The 12,043-nt window shown below is 40.6% G+C and overlaps 1 protein-coding gene across 1 annotated transcript; it reads right to left on the bottom strand.

Moving 5' to 3' along the window:
- Window positions 1-37: 37 nt before the first annotated feature.
- On the bottom strand, window positions 38-11,959 carry trpc4apa (transient receptor potential cation channel, subfamily C, member 4 associated protein a). The gene is made up of 18 exons (XM_030419256.1): window positions 11,787-11,959; window positions 9,009-9,137; window positions 8,764-8,880; window positions 8,590-8,647; window positions 8,412-8,467; window positions 8,098-8,226; window positions 6,734-6,935; window positions 6,458-6,643; window positions 6,219-6,361; window positions 6,001-6,132; window positions 5,839-5,897; window positions 5,572-5,757; window positions 5,319-5,409; window positions 5,050-5,190; window positions 4,806-4,917; window positions 4,463-4,575; window positions 4,073-4,279; window positions 38-2,899 (listed from the first exon to the last, which is right to left on the bottom strand). Exons 1-18 carry the CDS (start codon window positions 11,910-11,912, stop codon window positions 2,762-2,764), a joined length of 2,325 nt encoding a protein of 774 aa, XP_030275116.1. The 5' UTR covers window positions 11,913-11,959; the 3' UTR covers window positions 38-2,761.
- Between the last annotated feature and the right edge of the window lie 84 nt (window positions 11,960-12,043).

Here is a 12,043-nt window from a genome sequence, read left to right as displayed (position 1 = left end):
AATGGGAAGTTGTGATAAAGACTGAAATCACACAAAAAAGGTCTAAAGAAGAATTTATTATAATATTAATTGGACAAACAGCTGTTAAATAAGGAAAATGAAGTTCAATACCAGCATTAGAGGAAACCGGGGTAAGTTAGTTATGTAAGTAGTTTATAGAAGAATGTGAAACTGAACCATGAATCTATTATCTGATGATCAAACAGGGTTAGAAAGAGATTAAGACCAGAGTGAGTTTTTAAACACAGCCATGTAAGACTTTACGCATTATTCAATGCAAACGCTAAATGAAAAAAAAAAAGATATGGGCTGTCATCTCAAATAAATTCGTTACTTAGATTTTACACCATGAATATAATCCATCAGCGTCTTGTAAAGGTTGTTCTTTCAACAAACTACTGCTTTTCCTCGTGAGGTGAGACACAATCATATTTGATTTTTGTTCAAAAAGCACCACATGGTTTTGAATGTGAATATAGGACAGGTTGCAAAACATGCCAAACATTACATAAATCTTCAGTTAATGAGTCAAGCTATGAGGGATCTAAAATAAAAAAACCAAAATAGTGTCATATTTGAACACTGTGCAGCATGTTTGTGGCCAAGGGGATAGCATTTCACCATTTTCTATACAAACTAATGGATGAGATCTAAGGCCTACTAGGAGCATCACACCACATACAGCATAACTGTCCATGTGCATCATACAGAAGGATCACTCTGAGTTCAGGTCACACAGCTACAGAAGTCAGGGTTCAGAAGATTGATTATACAGTCGCTCCAGAAGAGCACTCACAACATTCATGATTTTCATACCAATAACCTTGTTGACTTCCATGGTGGATGAGTGAAGTGATAAGAGGGATTTGGATCAATGATAACACACCATCAGTACTAAGAATGTGACAACACTGCCGGTGTATGCAACCTGTGTCAAATAAAGTTATCAAGAAACAGTTGCAATTATCTCAGAGAAACAGAGAGTGTAAGAGAGAAGCACTTGTAAAGTGTTGCATTAACATCACTGCAAAGCCCAAAAGATGAACTAATTCAAAGTATGTGCACACCCATCAACAGATTTAAGACATGCTGAATGAAAGCTAGAAAAGAAGGAAACATTTCTGGTTAATTAGCTTTAAAGCAAATAAAAAGGCTTTCGAAGTGTAAAGGACGTTTGTGTTTGCATCCCAAGGCGGCATAGCACTAGTAACTCATGGCATCAGGGGCCAACTGTAGAAATGCCCTTATACATTCACATGAACATGTATTATGACTCATGACATGCTGGGAGTAAAACTGTACACTTGTCATTAGAAGTGGTTCGATCTGTACGGTGTCAGGGTAAAATATGAGGTAGCTCATCCATTTGTACTTATTTCAGGTTGGGTCTGTTTCATTTGAGACACCAAATGTCTGTTCAGCTCAGCATCTTTCCACAGAACAGCTGCACATTCAGGCCATGGACACATCATCAACACAGCCGTGCCCACTGCTTCATCTTTATCCAAACTAAAGATCAAGTGGTGCCATGCAGAAAGAGCCATCACACAGAAAGATTGTCATTCTCAGCTTGTAGTCAAAGATTTTAAGAAATCCCAGAAACCAGAGGAAGTGGTAAACCTTCAGTCCAATGCTGATGATGTTAGGCAGAAGGCTAGTTCACATAAACTTTGCGTGGACTGGAACAATGAAAGTGGTATCGTAACACTAGCGCCTGCATAGTTTATTCTCTTCCCAAAGCATCTCTCACAACATGGATACAAACTGTGTTACAAAATGAAAACTTTTTAATCAACAAATGTGTTAAAATATAATAAACAATAAAAACATTTTTTTATCTGTGCAATGTTTTATTCTACAGTTTACCCAGAGCTAAAAGCCGTCGTTTTCAACAAAGACAAAAGTAAGTCAACAAAAATAACCTGGTAAAGAAACGAGTCCCTGGGTGAAGCTTCTAAAGCCACAACAGATCAAGTGGATGGTTTTAGGTGAGAGGACCCCTGCGTGATTTGTCAAACATGTCAGCCGGCCCAGAAGCTACCGAAAATGTGCCGAGTAGAGCCAGAAAGCACCAATCAACAATAGCCACCTAATAAAATAGACCCATAGACAGGTTAAACGAAAATGCTTTTCATCGATAAGACCCCTGCAAAGACTCCAATGCCACTAGTTTCCCCCACAGGTCAGGCAGTGGAGCTGCATGGAGTCAGCAGAGAGTGAAGGTAGTGGTGAGAGAGCTCCTGACTCCTGGCAGCCCCGTGATGAACCACTGACCAGCACATCTGGGTGACGTAATCTGTGGCCAACCAAGTCCACGTGAAAAGAATCTTTTTTCTTACATATAATTTGTTGAATCATACATATTTTTTCATAGAATTTTGTATAGGTTATATAAAAGGCTCTATCTGAATTTCACCTAAAGCAAACAACCAATGTCGGTGTCATTTCACAAGGTCCCTTAATTGTCTGTTAAACGATATCGGGGCAATCTGGGGTGGGCAAACAGATCTCACCCTCCTCCTTTGAAGACGAGGATGTAACTAAGTGAGAGGAAACACAAATTTCATCCCTTCGCCTCAGTGATGAGGGCCTCCATGCGAAGGTACAGACAGCAAACAGGTGAGTCTTTACATCCAGAACGCAGTCACAAAGTGCCTGGATGGCTCAGCTCAGTGGAGTCATCACCAGCTTTAGGTGTCCATGCTCCCTGTGACCCTCTGCCCGGTCCCACCCCCAGTACACCGAGTGCACACACTGAAGGTCAATCCTCCAGCAGGTCTCTGTCCAGATCCATGAAGGGCTCATCAATGTAGCTTGCTATGGCACAGGGAGAAGTCCTGTCTGGGCCCAGCAGCACCGACACCGTCTCCTTCCAGTAGCTGAAGGGAATACAGGAGCTCTGCAGAGGGAAAGCAGACAGGATTGAGAACAAGAAAACAGTTAAATTAGTTTGTTAACCGTGGTGTGTGCGAGCTGCAGTTAGCTGTTAAGCTAATCTATTTGTGTAAGGAATAGTTTTGGGGGAATTATACTAGATATGCTTGACAGAGAAATAACTTTAACCTTGCTGTATTCCTGGATTAATAATAATTCATCATTTCAGCATTAAATAACAGAAAGTGAGACTCTATCAAAGCAATACCACCTTAAAGCAATGTAAATTGAAGCTACATACAATGTCATGGATACGATGTCTAAATGCTTGTGAAAATATTAGGAAACTGTTTATGTTGAGGCAGTCATGAGTGTCATCTTTGGCCACTTGGGGGCAGCAGAGCAAGAAAATGCAACAATCTCATCCCCTTATACTTTTTATGGCTAATTTCTTGACACACACTTGCCTATTAACACATCCAGGTCCATTTCATCATCATCAAAATTAAAAGGCCCTTTTCTACCAACATCTCATGGAAAATCATAACCAAATAAAAGTTCTGGAAACACAAAGTTTGGAAGGTGCCAGCCCCCTATTGTATTCCTGTGTTTTTTAACTCAACGTAAAATAGGAGAAATACTGAGATTATTGTTTATATCTCAACTGTCCTTTCATGTGCAACAGCTTTGAGAGTGGAGCTTTAAGAAGATTCTTTTGATGGTCAGAACATTTTAGTAGTGACAAACACACTTTTCTTTGAGCAATGAGCAAAGGCCAGGGAACCAAAGTTCTTACTTTAGTAGAAAACGAGAACACCTTCTTGATTCTTTAAATATTTTCTGCAGTTCAAAGTGTGTTTTACCCAAAACATCTTCACAGAACACAACTCAGCTGCTTTTAAAAAAAATCAGTCTCTGAGAATTGTTTGGAACTGAGCTCTTAACCTGTTCTTTGAGCTTGCCTTCAGCCCCATGACACGTGTCACTGCGAAGCAGCACTCAAAGTACTCAACGTTGTTTCGCTTGCTGTTTTCACAGCATGCATACTTGTGATTTCCCTGTCAGAATGTTTTGAATGGATGACATTTAAGTGACTGAACATAAGCAGTAAACAGAGGGGACACACCTCGTGCTGCTTATTGCTTGCAACAGTCAGCTCTTGTACAGTAAATGCCTTCATTTCAACAGAGCTACTCACGTTCTCCAGACAGGTGCTGTCTTTGTCTTTGTTGAGGTAGTGGCGCTGCCAGAAGCGCAGTAGGTTGTGGAAGTTGTTGAGCAGGCAGCCCGGGTACTTCTCAGCATACTCCTTCTCCCGCAGGGCGTTGAGGTAGAAGGGCAGTTTAGCCTTTCTTCTGGCCAGCATCAAGATCACCAAACTGGTGTTTAAACAGCTCACATTCTCCTGCAAGAAACAATGGGATGGATACAGACACGAACAGGATTTGAGTGATTAAGTGTTACATATCACAATACTGACAAGTAAAAAATTATTTAAATGCTACCTGCTTGAGATTACATCAAAATAGCCCTCAATTTATTTGTGAGTCTAGTGGATCCATGTGGCAAAGTGAGAATGAAATGAGACCTGTGTGAGTGTCTGCACGTTGATGATGTTGATCAGTCTGAAAAGGAAGGACAGCCTGTTCTCCACTCTCGCCATGTAGGACAGCAGGCAGCACTCAGAAAGTACTTCCACCACTGGGAAAAAAGACACGACACCAAAATTAATGTTTAATGACCTCTTCTTGGAAAGGAACTTCCAATTATTTCTTATCTTGAAGTAGGAGAATAAAGTATTTTTCTATTGTTCATGTTTTAGAGTTAATCTTTGACTAGTTATCCAGGGTGTGATATAATTTTAGTAATTTCTCCTTTAAATGTTCTCTTATGAATCAGTCGACATGTGTAGACTTTCCATCCTGTCCCACCTTTGACATCTTCCGTCTGGCTCTCAAAACGGTCCAATGAAAGGACGATGCAGCGCACCAGCATGTTAGAGTCCACCAGAGAACTGTTGATCTGGGTCAGGAAGGTCTGAAACTACAGAGCAGAAATTAGAGCATACTATTAGACACTGCACTGCACAAGTTAATGTAAACTACATACTGAAATTACTGTAAATTGTGTTTTGTTAGACCAGCATATACATTCTTAAAAGGTGTGCAAAGATACCTTCTCTGGAGTATTGACATATTTGTTGAATCTTTTGAAGGCATCAATGTTGAACTTCATGAGCTCTCCGAGCAGATCAAAGTAGCTCTGTAGGACATCTCGAGATGTACAGCCGCTGTCTATGATGCAGAACAGGATGTGCTGTCGAGGGATTGAAGCATAAACTGAGCAGCCATTCATTCAAGATAAATCAAAATTAACATAAGATCTGTGTGATGTAGAGTGTTTTCGTGGATGATGAGAAAACCAATCTGCAGTTGTAGTTTTACCTCTAGTAATCCCCTCTTCAGGAGGAACATTTGGTCTGCATAGGAAGTGGCTCCTCTGAGAAAACTTTCTACTGCCCTCGCCTGCCAGAATCTACATAGAGAAACAGAGAGCTTCAGCAAAGGTATAAAAAGCAAAACTAGAGATACATATTGAGAAATCCTTTTAAAGAAGGGAGAAGAGAGGCTGTTTGATTCTTTGAACGTCAGCATCTTTATTTCCTGGGTCACAATCTTTGCCCTACATGATGCACACCTGAATGACGAGTCAGGAGGCTCCCTCTTCATGACAGTGAGGATTCTTGTGAGGAGACCCTTCTTCCCATCACACACAAGGCTTCTGTCTGTGTTGACAAGAGCTTCCACCTCAGGGATGTTAGCCTTCATGGATATGGCACTCAGTTCATTCAGCTCCTGGCTATTCAGCAGAAGGTATTTGTTCCTGAAAGATGGAAATAATTTAAACAACAGATACAACTTACAGGATATAGTCAGATCCAAGGGAACTAAATGGGTAACTTACTCGTGGTGATCACTGAAACTCTGAAGTAGCCTCAGGAACTGGATTTTAAAGGATATTTCCTGCACAATGAAAATGTTAATTCGTGTTAATTGTTGTGTTAAAGGTTCATTAATGGCCTAGAATCATGTTTGCAAGAATATTGTTGGGTTAAAAAGTTCATACCGGACTACAGTCGCAGTTCTCATTCTGGCCGTGCACCACATGATTTGAAGCTGTGTATTTTCTCCATATCAGTTTGTCAAATAGATTGTTGAGTCCCGGAATGAGACGGAACTCAGCCAGCATCTTGTGCACCTGTGCAGCAACAAAATACAAAGCTGCTGAGACGCCACACTACAGTTTTAATCTCAAGGAAGAAGGAGATGAGTGTTGATAGGTACCTGGTTCCTCTGTCGGCCCATAAGAAGGACACATAGCACGTAGAGAACTTCCACTTTATACATGATCTCATGAACGATCTTCATGGACTGGGGCAGTCGATGTCTCAGGGGGCTGGTGGCCAGGGAACTCTCGTCTGATGACTCTGAAAACAAGTGGGGAAAAAAAATCCATCCAAATCAAAGTTCAGAGAATTTATGCAAGTATGGGGAAAAGGCAGCAGAAGTGACAGCTGTCTCACCAGTACTGCTCTGCTCAGCCTCCTCTGTAGCCATCTGCATGAGGGCGTCCAGCACCAGAGCATTGTCCAGCCAGGTGTACCAGTCCTCCAGCTCCTGCAGGAAGTTCGCTCCTGTGGCCTCAGACACTTTCCTAGTGGCCAGCTTACACAGCCGCTCAATGAAGCCAGGGATGTTCAGCAGGGTTACTATTGGAAAAATTTACAATTTACTGATCCCTTCTTCGCAATGGCACACAATACATTATACAGTCAGTCTGACCACTGAAGACAACCTACCCTGGTTGACTTCTGCTCGTGAGGGGCTAGCATTGCGTTTCTGCTGGGCATTTTTGGCCAAAAGGGTGTGCTTGTCGTCGTTGCCAACATCAGGTTCTGAGATGGTGACCGACAGGATGCGACAGAAGTTGGCCAGCTGTTGTTGGTCAAAGCTTTGGACCAGACCTGACAGGTTGGGGATTCCCTCCAACTGGATCATCTCCTAAATACACAAACATATGAGCTGTTAACAAATCTGATAGGAGATTAAAAAACACAATTACGCAATTAACAAGACGCAGACTGACTAAATTTGCTTCCTACTAAAACTGCAGCAGTTTTAAAAAAAAATCATGTTTGAATAGATCAGTTTATGAAGAGAGGCTAAAACAAAATGTAAATAATATAAACATAACATAATTTTGACTATATATCAACCAAACTAGCAACAAACATTTTCTCAAAATGTGTTCCTCATGTTATGCCTCTGCATACATTAAGAGTTTTTGAATGCAAGAAATGTCTTTGGTATCTCAGTTTTTGCTCCTTGACAATTATCCATTTACCTAGCTTAACATAAAATTAATTTTAAATGCTGAATGATGTAAGACATCACAAGTAATGTAGACATATTGTAAGTAGCTGTAATCAGACAGTTTTGTGCATTATGTGTACAAATAAATATTCCTACTGAAACTGATGGTCTGGACTGGAAATACATTTGCTAAGTTGCAAAATATGAATGTTTCCATCATAATTGCTAAAAAGAAGAAATGCGGTGTCAAACTGTTCCTTGTTATTTTAACTATTAATTAAAAATACCAGGAGCATAAATTTAAAAGAAAAAACACAAAGCAACCTTGATCGAGATTGATTAAAGATATAGTGATGCACAAATATGTATCTGGGGTCCAAGCAATCTGATAAATTAACCTTTTCTTTTAAAACTACGGAGCCAAGCTAAGATCATGACATGAATATTAAAATGCTGAAGAATATCAAGAGAAATTCAAGCGAAGTACAGAACGATTCTAAAATTAAGGCTTGAGTGTGACATAAGGGTGTTTGAAGCTCTGCCAGGCACAATCATTCTGGCACTCGAGGTGTCTGTACAAAAACAATAGAGTGAGTCAATAACAATACTAATTTATCTGCAGAGCACCGAATAAAAAGGGCTGTTATTTGCACAGAAAAATTGAGATTTGTCATTATGGTAAGAAAGGGGCACATAAAGCTATCAATTTTGAAGAAGATGACTAGATTGCCAAATGTGTCACTACATAAATCACAAAGTGACTTCAAAGGCCTTCTAACAGTGGATTTACAGGCCCATAAACAATGTTTAAATGCTCATGCTGAGGATTTAGTACAAGGATAACTCTGACCTTTTTAACTCCAAGAATATCTTCAATAAGGGTGGCAGTCTGTAGGAAGGTCTTCTTGTTTGTCATAAGGGTGAAGAGAAACAGAACAAAGTCGTCTCTCCCTGCCAGGCTCTTTGTGACTTCCTCTGTCTGTTTTGAAAAAAGAACAAAAACAGATTTAATATTTCAATTCAATCATATCTTTAACCCAATGCTACAGCACAAACCGACTGATATAAAAATACTTCTAGTTATGTGCATATGCTAAACTAAAGCAAGGTATGATGCACCTCTGACATTTCCTCAGTACATACAAAGTGGAACAGGATACTTACACATATACAACAGTTGTAAAGAACACTTAGGCAGTCCTTGACCAGGTCATCATTCACTGTTGTAACAGAAACATAGGTGTTAGTCTGCGTGAAGTAGCATGAGATTAAAATCAATCATCATCATTTCAAAAGGTGTTCACTTCTCTATAAACACAGATCTAAGGTCAGTCCTACTTACTTTTGGGTTTTTTCTTCTGCATAGTTAATGTGGGTCTCATCAAGATCTCCACAAGCAGCTTCAGGGAAACAGGAAAATGAGCATTCAGTGCTGTGAGCCAACTGCTTCTCTAAATCTAACAATGTCCGGGTCCAATAGTTAGAGAACATCAAGCACTAGAGATGTCAAACTTACATCGACTCCACCAAAGAGGTCAAAGGTGTGCGTGTTGGGAAAGGTGGATTCCTGAGCAGTCTTCCTGTCCTCCGTGACAAAAGACATGGCCTCCATGGAAAGCTGGGATGATAATACCTGACAAAAACCCATTGTCCACATTTAATTCAAATCAGCCTGGCCCCAAGTGTGACATTAGGCAACACGCTGCTAAACCCAGCGATACTACAGCCTCATTGTTGGGTGAACTAGTGCTGTGTGGTTACCTTAAGAAAGCTATGGGCATGGGAGAGGTCACTGTTGGGATGGCTGCTCTCGTAGAGCTTCTGCAGCAGAGTAGGGATGCCATGCCACTTGGCCCTTTTATCTCTCTCCTGGAGCAGGCCTCCTGGGAGCTACAACACAAAAGCAAAGGCAACTTGAAATAGTGCAACACGCACAGTGTATGGTTATTTGCATCATTGCTTCAAAAAAGGTTTTAAATCATCTATTTTTGCTTGTACTAGTGGATGTAAGGCTTTAGTCTTCTTTAAAGGAGAACTTCGGCTGTTTTTAACTCATATCCCTGTTGATCGAGGTTACCGAGTGCTGTCAGTAGGAAAAATAACGTACATTTTTTGCACAATATTGACCAGATATCAGGACGGCAGCTGTAGCGAACCTATGGGGGCAGACATCCTTATGTTTCACTTTCGGTTATGTCTGCCCCAATAGGTTCCCTTTAGCTGCCGTTCTGATACTTGGTAAATATTGTGCCAAATTTTCTCGTTATTTTTCCTAATGACAGCACTCGGTAACCTCGATCAACAGGGATATGGGTTAAAAATGGCCGGCATTCTCCTTTAACTTTATTTTGGTGTCAGCTGCATGTACCATGCAGAGAAAAGCCTAAAAAATATGTATATGCAATCTATAAATGTTTTCATATATAGTCAGTCATTTATAAATATTTAACACATATTGCTTGGAAAACCCCTGATTCAGATAATATTCCTTCACAGACAACAAATGTCAGCTTTTGAACACAAACAAATGTCTTTAAAGAAAAAAGCTTGTGAAACACATTCTAAATTTGATTCGAGGTCAGCCACAACTCAGGTCAAATAGCAGACCAGTTAACAGACAACAGAAACTGAAAGCAACTTCATCAGATCTTTATTTTATCCCTCAAATAACTCAAGCTGAGGAACATAGGAGACCTGTTTTGGCTCAGTCTGCGGGTGCAAATTTACTCTGGAACAAGGCAATAAGGTGAAGCAAAGTCTTCACCTAAATGCCCTTTTAAAATACATGGCTGTGACAACATTGTGACAAAAGAGATGTGCACGGAAAGTGATATTATTTCTCAAACTGTATGACTGAATAAAACACAATATGAAAAAGCGGAAACCTTTTGACTCTAAAAATAAATAAAGTGTCTTTCTGCAAGCGACAAACTCTTGTCAAATCTGAATATTATCTCTCTTTATACTTATACAGCAGTAAACAAGCCCAATCCTGCTGCATTCAACACTCGCCAAAGTGGCACTAACTGGCTTTAAGTGCTTTTAAAAGCCCTGAAAATAGGTATGACCAAAACAAGAAGCTCACAACTGTCTCCCAATAATTCTTCTCATTTGAAATAAAATAATGAAAAGTAGCTAATAGCTCATAAGTTAGGGATCAGAGGAAATCTGCCCTGAATAACAACCAAAAATGACAATCCATTTACCATACATGCATTCTAAAACGTAAAATTAAATGCTGACAACCGCTGCAGCCCAGTAAGCAAAGAAAACTTTCACTTGATGACAGAGTGTACATATTTTTGTAACTATAAATTGTGTGTGGAATGGAGGAGGAAGGGAGGGGGGTGACACAATGGAGAGGCTTTTGGGAATGATTTGAGTTCTAAACAGCAGCTTTTGGCAAAGTCACGATGACCAACTCCCTTCCTAGACACCTAAAGTACTGACTTAATGATAGTGTATTTTGCATAGTGTTCAGAATACGCAGCTGTCTCAACACTTTGAACAGTCCTTAAAAGACTGTCAAATTCCACGTTTGTAAAGGTTATCAAGGATATAACCTTTGATGAGTTCATGACAACCTTTCACACTACCATAAAACTGCAAGTCAGCAAGGTAAAATGCACGAGTCTAACTGCAAGGTAATAAATGTTTTAATCAGCCTAGAGATGTAGAGGCCTAAATCAGGAGCGTGTAAGGAACGAGGTGCGATAGATTTACAGTGTCTGAAAGTGTCAAAATGTCAGGGCAGGTGTGACGTCCATATGCCGAACACTGGTCAAAACAGTTGACGTAAACAAGCATTACACCAAAAACTGACCTGACAAATATGTGCTCCGAAGTTACCATTATCGTGTCAATATTTGCGTGTGTGGAAATAATAAAAAAAAAACTTGCTTACGTTAACTGGTGCAAACAGCTGCTGTGGCGTATCCATTTATGGAAACGATAGTTATTGTGGATACTGTGTGGTTACGTAATCACCTGAGCTGTTCAGCTGGCTTAGCTAGCTAGCTGACGTTAACGCGTCTGCTAACATTAGCAAATGTTAAGGCCGTTGATTATTGCGATGTAAATACTCCCAACAGTAAAGTACGTGCCGTCTAGAAACATTCACACCCCGCAGTCTGATAACCACACTACCAGTCCGACAAAGCTTCGGCTCACAGCGTTTTTATTATCGCATTTCACCTGGCCTGTAATGCTAAGCTAACATGAAGCTAACAACAAAAGACCCACTTGAAGCGGAGCTTGTTTCATGCACATTTTGTAAAGCTGGCGTTAATTTCCTTGTCAGCGAGCAGATATGACTATCCGGAACACAATGGAGAAAAAAGCCAAGGGTTTGCTCCATAGAAATACTACATAACGTTGTAGCTAGCTGCAAAGCCAAAGCTGGCAGGGGCGAGTTCATCCCCAGTCAAGTCTCCAGGGCTACGTCTTCATTTTCAGGCTGGACTCCAGCGCAAGTCCCTGGTCTGCGTCGATCAACAATTCGTATGTCGAAACTGTCGAAACATTTATTGTTTCTCTTACCTGAGTCCCTCGACTGAAACCCCGACCAGTGATTTTGCTGGACGTGAACTTCGTGACGATGTTGCTATTGCAATTTCTTCGTTTTCCTCCAGTACAAGGGGACTCGCACCCCAGAAGCGTCGCCATTATTTCTTCTTCCTGAACTGAACTGTTCGGCAGGAAGTGGAAGGCTTTGATGAATTATTGGAGGTAATTAAGCGGCATCTGCTGGCAGAGAGGCTCACTCTGCAAGAGCCACTGGCTTCAGTCACATACAC

This window comes from Sparus aurata, chromosome 6 (genome assembly GCF_900880675.1).
Source record: "Sparus aurata chromosome 6, fSpaAur1.1, whole genome shotgun sequence".
Taxonomy (NCBI): domain Eukaryota; kingdom Metazoa; phylum Chordata; class Actinopteri; order Spariformes; family Sparidae; genus Sparus; species Sparus aurata.
Note: the sequence above shows the minus strand (reverse complement) of the source record. Positions and strands in the feature narration are given on the sequence as shown.

What these genes read in the sequence shown, in the direction of transcription:
- trpc4apa (XM_030419256.1), bottom strand. Translation starts at nt 11,912, where the DNA reads ATGGCGACGCTTCTGGGGTGCGAGTCCCCTTGTACTGGAGGAAAACGA. An exon ending in GTTTCAGTCGAGGGACTCAG is followed by an intron (nt 9,138 to 11,786) that starts GTAAGAGAAACA and finishes TTTGTGTTGTAG; the next exon opens with CTCCCAGGAGGCCTGCTCCA. An exon ending in CCAGACGGAAGATGTCAAAG is followed by an intron (nt 4,576 to 4,805) that starts GTGGGACAGGAT and finishes CTTTTTTCCCAG; the next exon opens with TGGTGGAAGTACTTTCTGAG.